At 45.7% G+C, this 22,126-nt stretch overlaps 1 protein-coding gene across 1 annotated transcript in view; it reads left to right on the plus strand.

The window, feature by feature from the left end:
- The first annotated feature begins 1,963 nt into the window (after nucleotides 1-1,963).
- DPY19L1 (dpy-19 like C-mannosyltransferase 1) overlaps nucleotides 1,964-22,126 on the plus strand; it is a 122,498-nt gene continuing 102,335 nt past the window's right edge. The window contains exon 1 of the mRNA XM_036738268.1: nucleotides 1,964-2,396. Within this exon, the coding sequence (XP_036594163.1) occupies nucleotides 2,111-2,396 (286 nt within the window). The 5' untranslated portion in view covers nucleotides 1,964-2,110. The remainder of the gene's footprint in view (nucleotides 2,397-22,126) is intronic.

Consider the following 22,126-nt stretch of genomic DNA (forward strand, 5'->3'; position numbering starts at 1 on the left):
GAGCTGATAGGGTCACCAAGGGTAAGATGAGCAAGCCAGCGCTTTGAAATACACACCACAGTAAGGGAGTTAAGAATCAGAAAAGGAAGGACTGAACAAGCAGGTGGATGGATAGAAGAACCAGGGAGGAGAGGGCATTCAGCAATGTCAGATGCAGTGGAGAGGTGAAGAAGGCCAGGAATGACTGTTGGTGGCTTTGGAAGAGGCAGTTCAGTTTAGTGAGGTTGGAGGACAGATTGCAGCGATTTAAAGGCAAGCGTGAGAGGAAGTTGAGGCACCTATTTTATGCTCTTTATTTTGCAATTAGTATTTATTTTCTCTCCCTCTCACCTCTTCTACACCTCCTACGGAAAAACTAGATCAAACCCTGCTAAGTAGGAGCAGCAAGCAAAACCCGGCATTGCTCATGTGGAACCTGGTGTTTTTGCCTGTTAGTCCATCCATTGCCCACCCCCCCCACCCCCCACCAGGTGTAATTCTGATCATTGGCCCTCTGGAATTGTTCTCGAGTGTTTCTAAGTTGTTAGGTTTAGACAGCTTTTTTTAAGGAGTTTGGAGGAGCGAGGGAAAAGAGAGAAGGGAAAGGGGAGAGTGGTAGGACCAGGTGAGGGGTTTTTGTTGGGATGGGAGCCCCCGGGCGTGTTTGTAGACATAGACTACTGGCCCCCCAAATCTAAGTACCTGTGTTGCTACCTATGAAAACCTCAGGAAGCTCTTCCCCCAGTCGTTCCTTCATTTTGATTTCCCTTATGACTGGAGTATTTCTCTTGTATGTTTTTTTTTAAGTCTTTGTTGGTGGTGTTAAACTCTCAAATTAGAAAGCCCATTACGACTGAATTTCCATAGGGATTAAAGTCGTAGAGTTTCAGATTAATCTAGGGTTTGGGGTCAAGAAGACACAGCCATTCTTCGTCCAGCGCGTCTGGTCCCGGGTTAGCTTCTTGGCCCTCGGCAATGATTCTACTCACAGCCTTGGTACGGGTAGCCCAGGAAGGGCTCTCACCCTCATGGCAGCGCTGACCAGGGCTTTCCCTCTGCCATTCTCACCCAGAGCCCTTGGAGGACGGTGGCATGCGCCCTCCCCTTGGCGTCCCGAGTCATTTCAGTCGTGTCAGGTTTTCTTGGCAGATACTGGAGTGGTTTGCCATTTCTTTCTCCAGCTCATTTTACAGATGACTCTCCCAAGGTGACACAGCTAGGAAGAGTCCAAGGTGAGATTTGAACTCGGGCGCGCTCCGAGCAGCTGCTCCTCCTCTTACCCCTCCCTTAAGAAATACCTGCAGACTCGCCTCCTGGGGAGTAAACTGAGGCCCCGCCAGGTTCGGGGCAGCCCCCAGGGCAAGGGGAAGCCCGGAATGCAGATCTCCCGCCTCCGAGCCTGGCTCCCTCTTTCTGCCCTCCTCCAGGCAGCCTAAGAGAGAACTCCACTTTCCCTGGCCCCCTTCCCGAGGATGGGGGTGAACTTGGTAAACGCACCAGGCCAGGGGTGGGGGGTGGGGGTGGCGCTGGCGCTGGGCTCCCGAGGGCAGACCGGAACTCGGTCTCGCTGCACTCGGTCCCCGGGAGGGGGACCCCGCGGACTACGGCCGGCGTCCACGAGGGGCAGAGGCTAGGGACCGCGGGGCCGCGCGGAGGGCGCGCTCCGATCCCGGAAATGCGCGTGCCCGTGGCAGGCGGGGAGGGCCGGGCTGGCGAGTGTGTGCGCTCGCTCGGGGGAGAAGGGGGCCCGGCGTCTCCTCCCGCCCTACTCCGGCCGCCCCTCCTCCCCAGCGTTCTCTCGTCGTCCTGACAACCGGAGGCCCCGCCGCCGGGCAGTCGAGAGCCGTTGGGGGAGTGGCTGCTGGCGTGGCCCCGCCCCCGGCGGCGGCGCCGGCCAATCGGCTCGGCGCGTCCTCGTCCCGGCTCGCGCCCCGCGGGTCCCGCTGATCCCGCCCGCAGTCCGTCAGTCAGTCCGTCGGCCCGCCAGCTCTCTCGCTCGCAGCTCGGCGGGCGGCTAGTCCGCCGCTGACTCGGAGGGAGACGGGGAGCGCTGGCCGCGGCGCCGCCTGAGGGAGGCTCGCCGCGCGCGTCCCGGCGGCGTCCGTCCGAGGCGGGCGCGGACTATGAGAAGATGGTCGTGCAGGCGCGGAGCAAGCACCGAGAGGCGGCGGCCGCTCCCCCCCGCGCCTCCCCGCAGCCGCGCCGGGCCGTGGGCGCCGGCGAGCCCGAGCTCGAGCGGGAGCTGCCCGGCGGCCGTGGGCTCCCGGCGGCGCCCCCCAGCGGCGGGCGGCGGCCCGGCAGGAAGGGGCAGCGGCCCGAGCCCGCGCACCCCCAGCGCAGCCTCCTGTCCCGCGTGTCGGCGGAGCTCCGCGCCCGGCTGGGCCCGCGGGGCCGGACGTGGACCACGCTGCTTCTCGGTGAGCGGGCCGGCCGGGGGCGGGGCGGGGCGGGGCGCGCCAAGTTGGGATCCGGCCGTGACCGTGATCCCTGCCTCCCCGGGAGTCCCTGGGCCCCGCGGCGCAGACTAATTGGAGTTCGATCCAGCGGGCGGGGGTGGGGGGCGGGTCCCTGCTCCTTCCTGGCCCGAAGATGTTGATCCTCCTCCTCTTCCTCGCTGCTTGCTCCTCTTTCTCTGCCTTCTTCCCTCTCCGTGTCCCCCAGGGTCCCCCAGAAGCTGGCCCCGGGGCTCCAGGCCACCGGATCCGAGACCCGCACCGAGTCGGCTGTAATTGGGCGGCCCCCCTTTCCCCAGAACTGGGGTTTGATTTTACCGGGCGGGGGGAGGGATGAGGAACTAGGGGTTTAGTCTGAGCCCCTGGTGTGGAAACTCTTCTCGAATGCAAATCGTCAGCCCTTCTGTTGGTAACTTCGGGATCCCGAGCTGGAGGGGACTTCGGAGGCCGTGGCTTCCTCCCCTCACCTCCTCCCTATCTTCTACAGTTTGTCGGGGTGGGAGACTCTCCGGCTTTGCCCATTCTCTTCCCAAGTGCCGTTCAGCGGCTCTTGTAACTGCACAGGACCATCGGCTTAGACCTGATTTTACAGAGTTGGTCAGAGGGGGGACTCCAGATGTGCAAACTCCCCACGAATGCCCGTCAGCAGCTCTTGTGTAACTTCTCGGAATTAGGCAGAGGGAGAGCTGGGGGGGGGGGGGGAACCTTCAGCTAACGCCTTCATTTTATAGTGGGCGCATAATAAATGAGTCGATGACTGACTGGGAAACTGAGGCTCTGCAGGTGAATTGACTTGCCCTAAGGTGTCAGAAGTGGGATTTGAACCCAGGTCCTTCCCCAGAACCAATGCTGTTTCCTCTGTGCTTTTTGGGGGGCATTGAGAGACTTCTCTCGTTCAGCCTTCCTTCTCCCCTCCCTCATTTATTGAGAAAATTGAGGTTCCTGAGCTCTCTGCTGTCCTCTGCCAGCATCGCAGTGCTCGCTGCTTCTCTCCAGGTCTTCCCTGACTACTTCCCCGCACCCCAGGAGGGTGGTATGCCCTCGCGACCTCTATCCTGAGAACCCCAGCCTCCTTTCCGGGTGCAGCTCGGAGGAAGCCTCTCCTGGTGTCTCCCGGCCCAGGCTAGCGCTCTCCCAGCCCTTATTGTCTCCGCGTAGTTGAGACTGTATTTATTCTGTGGATACTTACACTTGTTCATTTCCTTGCCCCTGACACAATGTAACGCCTGGAGAAAAGAAACTGGGTTTTTGTCTTTGTATCCTCCTAGCGCTCCGCGGTGCCTGGCGTATTGTAGGAACCTTAATAAATGCTTGAGTCTCACAGCCAGTCGCGATGTCAGCTTGCCTTTCTATGTCTATGCCTGGGCTTAGTTCCCGAGGCTGAGGATTCAGCGTGGGAGGATCATTTAGTCTTCTGTTTCTTACAAGAGAAGAAACTGAGCCCAAGCGACTTGCCCAAGGTCCTACCAGTAGCAAGAGTCAGCATTTTGATTCAAAGCCCAGGTCTTGGGACTCTCGAGCCACTTGCCACAGTTCTGCTTCTCTTAAAACGTGGGACTAGTCCAAAGAAACCACGGAATGCCGGTACAAGAAAGTGAACAAGCTTTTAAATCATATAGTAGTGGTCTGTTTAGAATACCCCCCCCCCACCTACTTTTAATGCATTATAAAGTAGTTTTTCTTCATTGTTAAAACATTTTGTTCAACTGTCAGACTTTTGGGGGGAAACCCAACTAATTCAAGGTGGAGTTGTTACTCAGATGGTAAAACAGCAAATTTTCAAAGTTAAATGATAAATTGATAATAATTTCCTTTACCATCCTAATGCTGTCTTTTTTGGATAGTGCTACTAATTAAACTCTGTGAGCTCCCCCCCCCCCCACCCCAAACCATTTAGGTACTAGGCTTGGAGTTAGAGATGAGGTCAGGGCTATGGGACACACCACCAAGTGCCCCTCAGAGAGGCAGAATTGTAGGGTTGAGAAGGAACTTCCTCCCAGATACAGTCCTCTCAAGATAAGATCTGTCACTTTAGTCTTATTAGGAATTAAGCAGCCACAAACATTCCCCGGGGGGAGTGGGGAAAGAAACCCTGTTCAAGTTGTCTCATAAAGATTTTTTTTTAAACTAGAAAAAGTTTTATTTAATTCCACTACAACCCCCCCACCCCACCCCAAGTCAGGAAAGTTTCAAAGAAACTTGGAATGTGAGAAACTATAACCGTGTAGTTAACTCCCTGTTATTCTTAGGTAAATTTATTTTAGCCAATAAAAGTAAATATTATAATATTAATTTGAAAACTGATGACAGGATGAATTCTTATATTTCAGAGGCTCCTCTGCAGACACAAAGTACTTCTGTAATTGTGTTGTTTCACTCAGTTTATTATTAAAGGCAGCAATGTACTTCATTCAAAAAGTCACACTTTGATGTAAATCTTAGAATAATTATAATGTCATATTTTGTTGACTTTTTTTGCTGAAAAATATGTTTCTGCTCTTCCTGCATATTTTCTATGTGTCTTCTTTCTTTTTTTTGGAGGGGGGATGGCAAGGCAATTGGGGTTAAGTGACTTGCCCAAGATCACACAGCTTGTAAGTGTGTCAAGTGTCTGAGGGTGGATTTGAACTTCAGTCTTCCTGACTCCAGGAGTGGTGCTCTACCCACTGTGCCACCTAGCTGCTCCTGTGTCTTCTTTTTTTTGAAAGATAGGACAAATCAGTGAATCTGAGATGGAGGAGCATCCTGGAGCTCACTTAGTCCAGCCTGTCTGGACAAGTAAGTGGTCAACCAGCCTTTGCTGGGAGACCCTTAGCGAGAGAGAGAGGATGAAACCCATTTTATTTGTAGATTGTTCTGATTGTTTAAAAGTGTTTCCTTACATCAGGCCTCTCTGTGACTTTTGCCCATTTCTTCTAGCTGTGTCCTCTAGGGCCAAGCAGAACACACACACATCTAATTCTTTTCCATATAACACTACTTCAGATACTCAGACAACTATCATATTCTTCTAAAATTTTCTCTTCACAGACACTTGTTTAGCATTGCTTTCCTCATCTTTTGCTTGTGAAATTGGATTACTGAACCCAGCCATAGGATTATACATTTTTCCCTATTAAATTTTATCTTAGTCGATTCAGCCTGTTATTCTAAGGAGATCCTTTCAATCCACAAATCAGGCCTGGAGCCTTTATTAAGCCCTTATAGTGTGCCATGTGCTGTGCTAAGTGCTGAGAGTATTCTTTTAGTAGGAAGAAAGACCAGCCCTGCTGTCAAGGGCCTTCTGTTCTAATGAGGGAAGACAAAGTATAAAGGAAGCTGAAAAAAGGGAGTGGGAAGGAAGACAAAGGTACCAAGTATTGGGGCTGGCTAGAGGCTGTCTGCAGTACAGTGGGGGGAAGATCAAGGGGAGGAAGGAGACCTGGCTGGCCTGGTACCCTCTTCTCTGAGGGACAGGCCCCACGGAGAGACCGTGTTTCCAATGTGTGGAGATGCCAGGGCTAGAGTGAGCCGAAGTGTGTGTCAGAAAGAAATGAGCCTAGTCTGGCATGCCCGATTCTTTTGTTTTAGTATTATTTTTCCCCAGTTACATGTTAAAGCAATTTTTAACATTTTTAAGAAAAGTTTTGAGTTCCAAATTCTATTCCTCCTTTCATTCCCTCCCTCCGCTTTCCCTGAGATGGTAATAAGCAATCTGATGCAGGTTATACGTGTACAATCATGCAGAACATTTCTATATTAGTCATTTTGTACAGGAAGACTTGAACAAGAAAAAAAGAATAAAAGAAAGTGAAAAATAGCTGCAGCCTGTATTCACACAACATTAGCTCTTTCTCTAGAGGCAGAGAGTATGCTTCATCATTAGTTGTTTGGGATTGTTCTGGATCATTGTATTGCTGAGAATAGCTAAGTCATTCTCCTGGTTCTGCTCACTTTGCTATGCATCAGTTCATGTAAGTCTTTCCAGGTTTTTCTGAAATCATCTTGCTTGTCAGTTCTTATAGCACAGTAATATTCCATCACAATCATATACCACAGCCTGTTTAGCCGTTCCCCAATTGATGGGCATCTTCTTGATTTCTGGTTCTTAGCCACTACAAAAAGAGCTGCTATGAATTTGCATAAGTAGCTCCTTTTCCCATTTATTTTTTTGATCTCTTTGGGATGTAGACATAGTAGTGTTATTGCTGGATTAAAGAGTATGCATGGTTTATTTTAACTCTTTGGGCATAATTCCAGTTGCTCTCCAAATTCCAAATGGTTGGATCAGTTCACAACTCTACCAACAGTGTATTAGTGTGTCATGACCTACTCCTTATGAACTTCTGCTGGCCCTTGGTGATCACAGCTTCCCTTTTTAGATGTTCGTAAACAATCCCTTTAATAATTTATTCTGGGATTGTGCTAGGAGTAAGAGGCAGATTCCTGGGTCTGTAGTTTGCCCATTTAACTCTTTACCTTTTTTGAAAAGAAGACATTTGTCCATCTCCAGTCCCACAACCCCTCTCCCATTCTTCATGATCTTTCAGAGGTCCTTGACATTTGCTGGCAGTAACCCCTGCCAGCTCTTCGTTGGTATTTGGCAAGGTCATTTGGCTGGGTCTATTGACTGGTTTATAAATAATGCTAAAGTGACCTAACTTTGTACCATTTCACCTGCATATCTGTAGGTGCTAGTTATATACCTGATAACCTACTTACTGCCTGTGAGCCCTGGCAGAGTCCCTTCTCCTCTGGGGCCGCAGGCTTCAGTAGAAGGAGGTGGCTCCCCAGGAGGTAGATATGCCAACAAAATCATGGATTCAGCCCAAAAAAGTATGAGCTCGTTCCAAGTAGAGAGAAGGGACAGTGCCCCCTCTACCCCAGATGCCTGGGCCATATCCTCTGGTGGGCTTTGGCTGCTTGCCGGCCATCATCACAGGTATCAGGTGCCTGGAAGAATGGTTGATCAGCTTCTGACACCTGATGCCCTGAGGGAGTATCTGCATGGGGCAGAGGAGAGGGCTCAGGGAGCTTCTGGGAATCTCTGTGTCTTTTCAGACGTGGCTGCCTAGAGCTTAGATGGAAATTGTGCCCTGCAGAGATACATGGAGTTTAATGCAGCTTTACAGAATGCCTTGCTTTCATTGAGATTGAGTCCACCTGATCACATCACTGACAAAGGTCACTCACAGGTCTCTGTCCTGCAGATGATGAATTCTTTTTTGTGCCTCTGTGATCCTGGGGCTGAATTCCAACTGATGTTTAAGAAAATTGAGTGAGCAGAGCAGGACGGGAGTGTGACCACGCTTCACGGGTATCTCCATTGGAAATAACAAGTTGAGTGGAACAGCTCTCCGTACAGCTTGGACTATATTCAAAGCTCTTTAGACCCTTCTCAGGGATTGTGATAAAGAGAATCTTAGAGCTTAGAGCTGGAGGAGACCTTAACAACTTCTTGGCCTGTAGGAATAGCATCTTCAGTACCTTGACTAAGGGTTATCATTGGGTACTTTGAGTGTGCCGAGTCGGCATTGCGTTGTTGGGCAGCAGTCACAGTAATCAAGTTATGCCTGGCATTGCCAAACCCTCTTGAACGAAACTTGACATAGTGTTTCCTGGCCAAGGATTTCTCCTCGGAAGTCTGCTTCCCCAGCTTCACTGTAGCAAAGGTGGGATCCTGGCTTTTTGAAATCCATGCCAGAGGAGCCCAACCTCTCAAGTTCTACAGAACTGGAAAGGCTTAGGCAGGAGGCCCTGTGACAGACTAGGTCTGTATTTGGAGGACCAGCTTAATTAAATTTGAAGGGATTTATCATCTAAAGGTTGGCCTTGGGGTGATTAATTTTTCTTAGCAAGTGAGAAGGGGGTAGGGTGAGGTGTGTGCTAGAGTATTTACTGATGAAATTAAACATCTTTTGAAATATTGAAGCCTTCTTTGTGTGAAAAAAGTATTTTTGTTCATTTTGAAATAGTTTTATATTGAATTAGGGACAATTACATAATAATGTACATGCTTGAAAAGCAGTTCATGTTGGCAATGTCTAGGGTTCCTTAAAGTTTAATCCAGCTGCTCCAGGCCTCTTGTAGGGGCAGTAGGATGGATGGTGGGGTAGAAGAAACACAGACCTTGTGTCTGAAGGCCTGGGATTTAGTTCTGTTTCTCCAGTACTTCTGTGATGTTAGAAAAGTGACTTCCCTTCTGTAGGATGAGGGTGTTAGACTCTATTAGCATTTATTTATTGTTAAATTAAACAGCACAGTGCCTTATATGTAGGAAGGGCTTAATAAATGCTCATTGACTGACTAAATGATTTTTAAGGCCCTTTCAGCTCTAAATTTCTATGATTCAATAAAAGACTCATAAGTACAGAGATGAAGATTAAATAAAGGCCCTCTTCCATTTTCTGAATGATCTGGGCCTACTTTGGAGGTTCACAGAAAGTACTTGTAAAATCAGATTCTTCTATTCTCATTACTTCCTACATTTAGGAGCAATTGCTTTCCAAATGATTTTGTGATGAACTACTATACCCAGGGATGAAAAAAAAACAGGCTAAAAAATAGAAATTAAGAATCCTATTGTGATTTATTGAAGGATATTCTTTGTAACCAGTAAAACTCTAGGGAAGGATAGAGATGAGATAGGAGCTTTTCAGGTTGGATCCTTTTCACCTGGGTCTAGTTGGTTCCCTATTGTTACCTGAGCAGTCTGCTATCTCAGATCAGCTAGTGAGGAGGAGGTGCACATGGCTGATGGAATATTGGTGGCAAGTCTCAAGGGTCTTGCTTCAGTCATATGGACAGCACAGAGGGGTATGACCTTAGATCAACCAGTCGATGGGGGAGAGGGGCGGAGAGAAGCACCTCAGCACCTCTGGGGCTACCTGAGGTGGGAGGGTTATGCACATTCAGTGCCAGCCTTAGGGATCAGCATCTACCACCCCTCAAGATGACATTTAAGTGTCCCAGTTCCTAGGGATTCTAGGTTAGTGGTTGGCTGAGTGGGGTGACCAGCTTCGATTTAGAAGCTCATCTCTCTGATTGCTGCATAAAATGCCAAAATAAGTTATGTCTGTGAGCTAGCATGCTGCACACACCTACCTCAGCTGGGCCAAGATGAGCATTGGCATAATTCTGGAGTCAGAAGGAGGCCTTCTTAGCAGCTTTGGGTACAGTGCAAAATCATGAAATGGCAATAAAGGACATAAGCAGAGCAACAGTAAGAGTATCTTTTGGTTCCCAGCTGCACCAGCGCCGCCCAGGGATCGGCCCGAGGGAAGAGAAGCGCCAGAAGCTTTGTTTTAAGGAGTTACCAGTTCACCGTTAAATTTCTAGTAAGTAGATAATTCGTTTGTAAGGACAATGTTTGTAACTTTAAAAGCCCTAAATAACACACACACACACACACACACACACACGCAGTCATATGTAGATAATGAACAGGACTGACGTTCTGGAATGCATTTCAGCCATCCAAGTTTTGTTGGCCTCAGTGCAGGGAATCAGTCAGTCAATAAGAACTGAGTAAGTTCTTGCCATATGCCAGGCACTGGGAGTATGAAGAAAGTCCCTGACCTCAGGGAGCTCGCGTTCTAGTGGGGGAGAGAATGTGGACCTAAATGGGTCTGTGTAAGGTGCACAGAGGGAAGCCACTAGTGGCTTGAGGGACCAGGAAAGGCCTCTTAAGAGGCAGCATCGCCAAGTTAGCTAGTGCTTTTGAGCTTAGCTGGAGGCTAAGAGGCCAGTGAAAAGGCACGGACATGAGAGATGAGGTGTGGGCTACGAGGAACAGGCAGGAGGCCACGGTACAGTGGAGGGAAGCGCTACCCGGGGATTGCGAAGATAAGAAGGGACCAGTTTTAGAAGAGTTTTAAATGCCAAACTAGAGGAAATGAGGAATTTCTAGTTGATCTCAAGATGTAATAGAGAGCCACCGGAGTTTGAATGGTGAGGAGGTATAGATGGTCAGACTCAGGCTTTAGACAAATCACTGGGAGCCCTGTGGACAAAACATTGGAGTGGGGGAGATCAGCCAGGAGGCGGTTTCAGTGGTTCATTCAAGAGATGATGTCATTGGTCCTCTTTGAGAACAAAGGAAGAACAGCAACAGCAATGAGGAGAGATGACTGGGGCCTGAACTAGGTTTAGAAAGAAGGAAGGAAGGGGGGGGATTCAGGGGATGGAAGAGGCTAAAGGGTGGAGTAGAAGGAGTGGGAAGGTGGACAGGAAGAAAGAAGAGAGAAAGAAATGAAGGGAGAGAAATAAGGCTATAGAAATAGAAAAGGGAAAGGAATGAAAAGGGAGTGAGCATGAAGGGGGGGCTGGGCTAAGTGACTTCAGAATGTAGATAACAGTACTAATTTGTTTTTAAAATAGTCTAATGGACCAGCATGCTGACCACAAGACTGTCTGTAATTTAGGTAGGATAGGAAATTGGATTTTTAAAATATTCCCAAATTAGCCATTTTTGTCTTTTAAAGTAAATTTTTGGTTGTCTAAGAAGTTCTTAGAGATAGAACTGGTTGGAGTATGTGATAGTAATGGATACTCAGATAACTGTGTCCTATGCTTAATTAATGCAAGAGCATGGATCTATTAAATATACAGCTTGAAAAAATATTTTATTTTATTTTTGGCCAAGAATCTGATGAGTCTCTAGTTAAACAGAAAGAATTTTAATTACACATGTGGGTTCGCCTACCACATACCAATATTCTTAACATTAGGATCTTTCTGTTAGTGTTAGTTCATGCTGTTTGTTAAGTTCTAAAAACCTACTATGTTTGTTTATAAGCACCTTTGCCGCAGCATTGTGTTGCTCAGTAAGTTAATGCTAAGAATCATAGAAGCTATTTACTCCCTCTGTTTTGTCGTTTTGTATTTGTTGTTTGGTTAACTTTTTCCTTTATCACTCTTTTTTAAAAATTTAATTTTATCTTTTACAAATCAATGAAAACTGGAATTCTCTTCCTACTACCTCCCCATTTTTCCAAATGAGAAAGAAATAAAAACAAAACCATTGTTATAAACATGTACAGTCAAGCAAAACCAAGTGCAGAAGAAAAATGTCTCAATTTGCTCAGTGGCTCAATCTGAGCCCATCACCTTTCTATCAGGAGGTAGTAGGTAGCATGTTTTCTCACGAGTCTTCTAGGATCTTGGTTAGTACCTGCATTGTTGCTCAGTTCTAAAGTCTCTGATTTATATGTCTTTATAATATTGTTCTTATTTTATAAATTGTTCTCCTGGCTCTGTTCACTTTATTCTTTGTCCGTTCATGCAAGTCTTCCTATGTTTTTTTCTGAAACTGTCCCCTTCATTGTTTCTCATAGCACAGTGGTATCCGATCACATTCATACACCATCACTTTTCAGCCTTTACTCAATTGATGGGCACCCCATCAGTTTGCAATTATTTGCTATTGCAAAAAGAGCTTCTATACATTTTTGTACATAATTAGAGTTTTTAAGGAGTAATTCTTCCCTTAATCTTCTCTCCCTCTTATTCCCTTCTCTCTTGTTTCCCTGTTGAATGAAATACATTTCTGTATCCAACCATATGTGTATGTGTGTGTGTGTAAATGAATGTGAATGTATGTGAATTCTTTTTTCCTTTGATCAGTTCAGATGTGCTCTCCCAACCTCTTCTGCCTTCTTTTCACATTGTGTGAGATAATTTTCTCCATCCTTCTTTTGCCCCCTCCCCTAGCATATTCCTTGTCTCTTCAATTTCTATTCATCTTTTAAGATCATTGAAACATAACAGAACCATTCCCAGACCCTCTGTCTTTTTAGATTCCCTTTATGATTCATGATGATGATAGGGTTCTGAGGGGACATGTATATCATCTCCTCATATTAGCATGTAAACAATTTGTACTTATTTAGTCCCTTATGGTTGTTCTTTAATGTACCTTTTTATGTTTCTCTTAACTCCTGTGTTTGCATTTCAAAGTTTCTACACAGCCCTGGCCTTTTTATCGGGATTGTTTGGAAGCCTTACATTTCATTAAAGATCTATTTCCCCCTCAGAGAATTATACTCGGCTTTGCTGGGTGAAGTTATTCTTGGTTGTAAGCCAGGTTGTCTTTTGTAACATTATATCCTAGGCTCTCTACTCCTTTAGAAGGGTGGCTGCTAAATCTTGTGTGATCCTGACTGTGGCTCCTTGACACTTGCATTCTTTTCCCCTGACTGCCTGTAGCGTCCTTCTTTGACCTGGAAGCTCTGGATTTTGTAATATTCCTAGAAGTTTTCGTATGGCAGTTTCTCCCAATAAATGACATATTTTTTTCTTTTCCCTGCTAGAACTTTGCCCTTTAGTTCTAAGAGACAGTTTTCTTTTATGATTTCTTGAAACATAATGTAGGCCTTTGTCCCTTTCCTTTTTTTCTTTTTTTTTGGTGATGGCTCTCAGGTAGTCCATTGATTCTTAAGTGATCTCTGCTTGACTTCTTCTCCAGATGAGTTGTCTTTGCTTTGAAATACTTTGTTTTTTTCCTTTTTTTTCAGCTTCTGACTGTATTTTTTTACGTATCTTGGTGGCTCCTGGAGTCTTTTTCTTCTATTTGGTCCACTTCTTAGGGTGTTTGCTGCTTGGATAAGATTTTTGTATTAAAAATTAATTCAGTTTTTTCTTCCACAGCTTTCATTTCTTGTCCATTTTTTTTACCTTGACTGCTTTCATTTCATTTATAAAAACATTTCCAAACTTATTTTAAGCTCTTGCTTCATTCCTTCCAGGAATTCTCATTGGCTTTGTTTTATATCTTTTCCCAGTGGTATCTTTGTTTGTTTGCTCAGTCTTCCAGCTTGCTTCCCTGACTGCCAACTTTGTTTGGGTTATATTCTGGTTAGATTCTTCTTCTTTCTGGAGGCAATATCTGAGCTGTCTTCTGCTGCTTTCTTTGGGGTATTGGGTGTTGTGTTATTTCAGGATATCAGGACATCAAGCTTTTAGTGCTCCCAAAGTGGTCTCCAGTCTGAGCTCTGTGAGTCTCTGATCTGGGTTTGGATCTGAGCGGTGGCAGTCTGTTGCTGGACACGGCCCCTGTGTCTTAGTTAAAAAGCACTGTTTGTTGTTTCAGAGGCACAGGACTGCCGGCCTCCCTTTGGGTTTGTAGACTTTCCTACGCTGGGCCATCCCAATGTAGGCTTCAGACTGAGCAGAAGGCTGGACTGGAGACCCTGAGATGTGCTCCTGGACTTGGAGCCACCCATCTAATGCTGGCTTTTGAACATACTCCTTGCTTAAGACAAGGCTTAGGACCCAGGACCACTCTTTCCTCTGGAACACCATTTATAGACACAGGTTCCCTCTTCAGTCTTCCCTGGATCTGGGACCTGGAACTGAGTCATAAGTGACAATTGCCAGTCTGTTCCTGCACAAGGCCAGACTCTTGGATGGATCTGTGGCATCTTTATTTTCTAGTGTGTAGACTTTCTCTATGCTGGAATGCCCTGTACCCCTGGCTAGACCTCATTCCCAGTGCCTGTAGACCTCTGTCTCTCTTTGCTGACCTGGGCTGGAAAATGGCTCATTGTGATTCCATTCAGACTTGATGTCTGTTTTCCAAATGGGTGTAGAGTAGTTGTGGGGGGAGTAACCCCTGTTATTCTACCTCCTTGGGTCCCCAAATCACTCATTTTCAATTCTTCCATCTGAGTTTTCTTAATTAAGTTCTTCAGTCCCAGAAATGTCAAAGACAGACTAAACAAACATTTTTGTGTTTATCTTTTCCTGGTATTTAGTAATTTTTCATACCAGTAACTACTGAGGTTCTTTCATTTCTAGACTCCTGTCTTTATTTTGATGTTTATCTGTGTACTTTTCTTCTGTCTTTAATAGTAAATAGATGATCAGTAACTTTTAAAGGCATTTCAAGATTGTCATTCTCCACAGAACTCTTTCCGGATTCAGTAAGCCTTCTTTTTAATAGAGAAAAGTATTTGCAGGATTTGTAGGTTGCAAATTAATTCCACTTTCAACTTTTCCTTTTTTTCTTATGCTTTTATCATCTTTGATATTTTCTGCACCTTTGTAGAAATTGGATCTATAAAACTGAAAGGGATGTTAGAAGTATTCTGGTCTAATCTCTTTATTTTAGAGTTGGGGAAATGGAGGCATGGAGCATGGCTGGGCCAAAGTCACAGAGTGACAGAGACCAGGTGTCCTGATTGTTTTAAAATTTTCTTAAACAAATACTTTATTGTGTAGCTACTGTGCAAAAAGCGCCTTTTCAGAAGAGACCAGATCCGGCTCTTCAAGAGCTCAGTTCACGGCTTTCAAAGTGTGAGGCCCTCAAATGAGTATGATTCTGTAGAGAGATTATTACCAGTGGTACAGTGACGAGAAGATTAACTCAAGTTTTTGGAATTTATAGTCTTGATATGTCAAGTATCACAATCCCTTAACAATAGCGCTGCATTCCTGACTTGCATCCATCAGTCTCCTTCTGCAATCCTGTTGCCCAGTCTGTCAGTGTCTGTTTTGTATTTGTATATCTTGGTTTTTGATTTTTTTCCCCTCTTGGAAGTGATATTCTCTACAGTACCACATTCTGAATTAGTTTATGTAAATGAGCATATTATCTACCATTGATGTCAAATTACTGTTACTAGCTGAGATTCCTTCTCAATTATATAAATTAAAGAATGAGCATAAAACATTTTGATATTCAAGGACAGACAGCAGTTTGGCTGAAATCCAGCTGCCTTGTGGTTGAAGTAGTTGGTCAGTGAGAACAAGGGGAAAAAAAAAAACCTTGCTGAATATAAGGAGCCTCGATATATAGTTTTTTGTATTATGTCGATCTTGATGCGTTTTGTGGATTTGTTTTCCGCCTGTGAAGCATTTTTTCAATTAGCATTTTAAACCACGATATTCCTTACAAAGCACTGACTGCACTTTTGGTACTTTTGTTCTTGCTCGCTTATAAACACTTAGTGAGCTTTTCTATGTTTAAGTTGACACTTTTGTGTTCGTACTCTTATTATTTCTGTTATCATCTAGGTTCATTTCTTGACAGTTCTGGTGTGTGTTCACTTCTATGGCTCTACCATACCCGGAGGAGAAAGTAATTGCATAGATATACTTTGGGTGCTTAATTTTAATTAGGAAAGTGTCAGGAAAAGAATTTTTGTGGAGTAGAATTTGCTTCTGTTTTTCTATCATAGACATCTTTTTAATGGCTTCCATGCAGTAGTAAATGTGGCCTATTTTAGTTTATGTATTAAGGAGCTTTTAATGTGTGTGTACATGAAAAACTAGTTAGAATCATAGATTCAGAGCGAGCGTGGACACGTGGTTAGTTAATCAACGAGCTTATAATTTAATCCCTCATTTTACAGAAGTGAGGCCTAAAGAAGTTAAGGTAGTAGTGAACATTTATTATTAACTCTATTATACGGAACTTCCAGGTTTCCAAACCGCTTTATGTTACCTTATTTGTTCTATACAACCTCCTCGTGAAGTAGGTGCTATGTTTATGCCCATTCTATAGACAGAGAAAGTGAAGCTGATAATTTAGGTGACATATCGAGTTTGGACTGTAATTCCTGAATCCTGTTGCCTTTCATGAGCTCTAGGCTTTTTAAGGACCGCACCTGGTTTGTATCTTGGGCGTGATGTTCAGATTTGTTCTCTCAGGTTCAGTCATGTTTAGTATTCTTTCTGTTTTCTGAAACACTTTAACTTCCCCTTTAAGACTGCTGAACTCTGAAGAAGTACTTCCGGCTTTGCAAGAACTTCCTTTTTATTGGGCAAGTGCATCAGGAAACTCTCACCCTTTATAGGTTAAAGTAAATTTACTTCATTAGCTGAAATGAAATTAAATGTAGCCTCAGTTGTACCTACTGAAGTGTGACTTGTTGGCTGAAAGGCATCACAAGTAAGAAAAGATTTCCTGGGGGAGTGTAAAATACTTGTGCCAAGTCCCTATCATTTCTCTTTCTATTTTCTGAAAATCTTGGGTGGAAAATATTGTAAAAAAATTTCTCCTTCCAAATGAAGGTCCATGGGACTTTAAAAACTCAGAAGACTTTTATTAAGTAGCTAATATGTTCCACGTTCTATGTTAGGTGAGATATAAAGTTTAGGTAAGAGGTGGCCCCTCTTTTATGAAGCTGATGGTTTTGGAGGCAGATGAGAGACAAAGCATTTTGGAGTAAAATAGTTTTTGTATAGAAGTACCTAGGAGGAGTAGAAAGTTCTGCCCACTCATTCTAGGGTTTGTGGAGGTGGGGGAGGCAGTCCTTACTGGTCAAAAGGAACAGAAGAAGTGATCCAGGAGGAGGTGCCATTTGCTTCAGCCAATGGGAGATGGGAGGGAGCAGCCAGCTTAAACAAAAGAGTGAAGGCAGGAGCAGGGAGATGGCTGGGAGATGATGACCAGTCCAGCTTGGCCAGAGCATAAGTCCGCAGAAGCATGATGGAAAACTGCAAAGTTAGAGCACTGTATTGTGGACGGTCTTGAGTGCCAGGGAGAGTGGTTTGAAATTTAGTAGGTAGAAATGACTTTTGAGTACAGGAGAAAGATATCTGTGAATGCCAGATCGGAGTGGAGAGTAAAGGCAGGAAGACATGGGCCTAGGAAAGAGCCTCTTAGAGACTTCTCAGTAGGTAATGATGTAATGCCATACAGATGTGTGCTAAGGGGGACCTGAGGGTTGCCTTGAGAAGAGAGAAGACTGACTAAGAAGGAAGTACACCCTGAGGCACAGTTGAAGGGGCTCAGTAACTGGATGTGAGAGAGGAGGGACAGTGGAGAGTCAGATCTAGCATTGCAGCTTCAAATCAGGGAGACAGGGTGAATGGCAACACCACCATCTACCAAAAATAATGAGGTCAGAGAGAGGAGCACTTCCTTTTAGACATGGCAGAGGCCGTCCACGTAGAGGCCACGAAGGCAGTTTGAAATGGGGGTCTGGGCCCTGAGAGCCAGTTGCACTGGAGCCACGGGGTTGAGAGTCTATTCCACAGAGGGGTGGTTAAAGCTGTTAGAATGAATGGGAGTGCCAGAGGAGAGGTTATGTAAAGAGAGACAAGAAGAGAACCAGCGAGAGCCTCGGTAAAAACCCCAGTGTCTGTTGGTTCGTAAGGAAACCTCTATTAAGCACCTACTTTGTGCTAGGCATTATGCTATGCACAGAGGATACCAAGAAAGGTCAAAGCCCCTGTTCTCAAAAGGCTTACAGTCTAATGGGAGAGACAGGTAGGTTTTGGATAAATTGGAGGTAATCAAAAGAAGGAAGGCTCTAGAATTAAGGGGAAGCAGGAGAATCTTGTAGAAGATGAGATTATAGCAGGGACTTGAAGGAAGCCAGGAGGCAGAGAGGAGGAGGGAGAATGTTCCAGGCTTGGGGGAATACCCAGTGAAAATGCCTGGAGCACAGAGATGGAGGGGCTTCTTCCAGGAACAGCCCCAGGCTGGTGTCATAGGACTGAAGAGTACCTGGCTAGGAGGGAGGTGTGTAAGGAGGCTGGAACTGAGGGGTTGGGAGGAATCACTGAAGTTTATTGAGCAGGGAGTGAGTAGTCAGGACTTCCCTTTAGGGAGGTGACTCTGACAGCTGGGTAGAGGATGGCCCGAACTGAGTAGAGGGTGGGCCGGTGCAGGGAGAGACAGCTAGAACCCTCCTTGAACCCCAAGCAGGCTGCTACACCTGTCGGTCAGGAAGCATGCATTAAGTTCCTGCTGTGTGCTTGGTGCTATTGCTAAGGCTGGTAAAACTCAGGCTCAGATTTAGAAGGAGCCTCAGAGGTTCAGAGTGGCCATCTAGCCCAACTTGTATCTGACTGGGAATACATTTTATAACTTCTTCAAGAAGTAGCCTAGTGATTTCTGTTTGAAGGCTTCCAGTGAGAGAGAATCCGTTGCATTCTGAGGCAGACAATTTCCCTTCTGGACATCTCTAAGTGTTGTTTCCAGCTTCAATCCACCCCCCTGCACCTCTCTGGGCTGAGCAGCACCAGCTCAGGTTTTCTTTCCTGGGACAGACCGCTCTCCAGGCACTAGAAGTCCACCGTCTTGTTCTCCCCAAGGCTTCTCTTGGCCAGGCTAAGCAGCCGGTTGGCCTTGAGGCAAGCTCTATGCTTTGCTCATCCTCAGGATTGGCACAAGAGCCGGGGGCCTGCCTGTTCCTCCAGTGTGTCATGGCTCTGAGACCAGGGGAGAATCACTTACCCTCTCTCACCCACCGTGAGCCTTCATTTTCTCACTTGCAAAATAATAATATCTGTAGAACTTAACTTGCAGGGCTGTTGTGAGGATCTAATTGGATGACTCATGTAAGGTACATTGTGATCCTTAATGCATAATATAAGTGGCAGTTGTTCTTCCCAGACCTGAACCCACACTAGCTAATGGTCTAGATATTGGTTGGCCAGAGCAGCTAGTTATAGTTGAGCTATTCTGTCCTTTGTTCTGGGCCTTGTAACTCAGTGTAAATTAGGATAGCATTAGCGTACAAGGCTGCCATAGCAGCTGGGTAACACAGCGGATAGAGCTCTGGGCCTGGAGTCAGAAAAAGTCAACTTCCTGAGTTCACATCTGGCCTCAGACACTTACCAGCTGTGTGACCGGGCAAGTCACTTAACCCTGTTTGCCTCAGTTTGTTCATCTGTAAAATGAACCGCAGAAGGAAATGGCAAACACTCCAGTATCTCTGCCAAGAAAACTCCAGATGGGGTCAGGAAGAGTCAGACAGGACTGCAATGATTGATCAATAACAAACCCCATCTCATCTGCAGAAGAACATTGTCTCATCCCAACTTCTGGATCTCACACTTGTGAGATTTGTTTTTGGAGCCCCAGTGTATACCTACGAAATTACATCCTACTCAATTCAGGGCAAACATGTCTAGAGATCTTTTTTCTGACTTTGATTGTCATTCAACATGTTGGCTTTCTGTACCACCTTCTTGTCATCCACATATTTGACAAACATCCAGTTTCAATTCAGCAAACATTAAGTACTGTCTACATTCAAGACATTAGGCGGTGTGATTGAAATGAAGAGACAAGACCAAAAGCGTCCTAGTGCTCAAAGAACAGGAAGCCTGTGAGCAGAGCTGAATCTTGGAGAAAGAGAAAGATCCTGAGAGGGAGAGGTCAGGAGGAAGGACATTGGCAGCATGGGCGACAGCCTGCAAAAAAGCGGAAGGAGACAAAAAGGAGGGCAGAAGAGAATGAGTGTGAGGAGATATCTGCCTGGATGGTGGAGGACTGTACCCGAGGGATTGCAGGGGGAAGAGATGTCATTTTGCTGGCCCGAAGTGAGTACAAGGTGTCTGTCAAGTGCGGCCCCTATCTTCCTAGATGCTGTGATGATGGAGGGCAGAGTCTCTGCTAGGGGCCCTCTTTCATCACAATGATTTGCACGTAGCAGGTCTGTAATAAACTTTTACTGAATTGTATCAGATAATGCTTATCAAATTTGAGAAGGCCAAGAAGGATGAGCTTTTTGAATTCTGGGAAGTGGGAATGGAGATAGCGGAGAGATCCAGCAGGGCATCTTGATCTGTAAACACCTGGCGGTTGGGTCCTTCGTGTTCTCTTTGACTCACCTTCCGCCCCAACCTCTTTGTCTCATCCCTGATGGGAGGAAAGATGTCATATACCTAGGATAAAGATGCCTTGTAAGAAGAGGTTCCATCAGATGCTTTGTTAGATCGGGTCTCCAAGGTGCTATTTGTAGGAGGGTGTTGTTTAGTCGATTAGTCATGTCTAACTCATCATGACCCCGTTTGGGGTTTTCTTAGCAAAGATGCTGGAGTGATTTGCCATTTCCTTCTCCAGCTCATTTTACAGATGAACAAACTGAGGCAGTGAGGGTTAAGTGACTTGCCCAGGGTCACATAGAGCTAGTAAGTGTCTGAGGTCAGATTTGAACTCAAAGCTTCCTGACTGCAGGGCTGTCACTCCGTTCACTGTACCACCTAGCTGCTCTGTGCCAACTAGATGCCCTGGTGGCTAAGGATCTACTCTCTGGGAACTTAATTGTTAGGGAGAACTAAAGTGTTTTTCTCAGATGACTCCCTTCCACAGGACAGATTATCTTATTGAATGAGGAGTCCTTCAGTCTCATTACTGGAGGAGCCACGGCTCTGGCCCTTCTTGGTCAGGGGATGCGTAGAGGCATAGTAGGTGATGGGGCCGAGCATTTTGGTGTCAGTGGTACCCTTTGTTGATTTGAGTGTCAGTACTGAGGTGGAGTCTTCCCAAACTGGTGACATAGAACAGGCCCTTATAAGCATGAGCTCTTCTCAGGTCCAGTGATGGCAAAGGGGCCTCATTGTTAGCTGTGCTTTCCACCTACCTTGGAACTTGGTTAGAAGGGATGACAAGTGTTATGTTCTTGCATATCAATGGCAAATAGCACTTGGTAACCCAGGGCAGAGGAAGTTCTATCTCTACGTATAGACATAGGCCACTTGGGCACTAAGTTCTGGGAGGGTGCTGCTGCTTCTTACTGCAGATCCTGAGAAGGACTGGGGCTGAAGCACACATCGATACCAGGACAGATATCAGCACTTAACCAGTCTAAGTCATGGATGAAAATGTGGAGCAATGCAAGGCCAAGGAGATGTCCCTGACAAACCTTGCTCTAGAGACCTTTGTCCAAGACCTTTGTCTCAATGTGTTTGGATCTAGTAATTCAACCAAAGGGGCAGCTAGGTGGCACTGCAGTGAATAGAGTGTAGGGACCTGAGTTCAAATCCAGCCTCAGACACTTAGTAGCTGTGTGACCCTGGGCAAGTCATTTCACCGTTTGCCTCAGTTTCCTCATTTATAAAATGAACTGGAGAATAGAATGGCAAATCACTCCAGTATCTCTGCCAAGAAAACTCCAAATGGGATCATGAAGAGTCAGACATAACTGAAAACAACTGAACAACAACAAATTCAACCAAATTTGGATCCCCTCAGCTTTATTACCATCCAATCCAGAGGTGTCAAGCATGTGGCCCTGAGCCTCTCAGGGCTCCAGGGTTGGAGTGAGTAGAAGCCAGATGGAAATGCTATTGGGGAGGATTTGGTGAAAGAAATCAATGTGCAGCCCACAGGGATTCTTCTGATGGCTTAGTGGCCTCAGTTTCTATTTTAGTTTGGTGCTGCTGTTGTAGTCCATCTGTTAGCTTGTCCACAAGGAAACTGTGCAAGATTGCTTTGCAGAAATCTAAGTGTACCACATCCACAACATTGTCCCGATGTCTTCACAGGAGGTGTAAGTCTGCTATGACCTGTTCTTGAAAAAGTCAGCTTGGCTTTTAGTGGTCACTGCTTCCCTTTCTGAGTTTGCAAAAGGCTCCTCTTTAATGTCATGTTCTAGGATTTTGTCAAGGATAGAATTCAAGCTCGTTCTCCTTTAGTTTGCATATTCTCCTCACTTTTCTTTAAAACATATTTTGTCTAGGATCTGAAGTCAGAAGAACTCGGCTGTCATCCTAGCTCTGCCACTTATTACCTTCGTGGGGTTCAGTTCAGTGAGCTCTGTCTATCAAAGGGTCCTGTGGACTCCAAGTCAGGAGACTTTGTCTCAAATTTGCCTTAGATGTTCATTACCCGTATACCCCAAGCCATGGATAATGACAGTCCAGATGTCTGCCACACTGAGCCTCTGCTGTGGATAAGGATACGTGGTCATATAGCTAATAAATATCTCTATATTGCCTTAGTTTCTTCATCTATAAAGTCAAAGTTTATACTCTTT

This window comes from Trichosurus vulpecula, chromosome 9, assembly GCF_011100635.1.
Source record: "Trichosurus vulpecula isolate mTriVul1 chromosome 9, mTriVul1.pri, whole genome shotgun sequence".
Lineage (NCBI taxonomy): Eukaryota > Metazoa > Chordata > Mammalia > Diprotodontia > Phalangeridae > Trichosurus > Trichosurus vulpecula.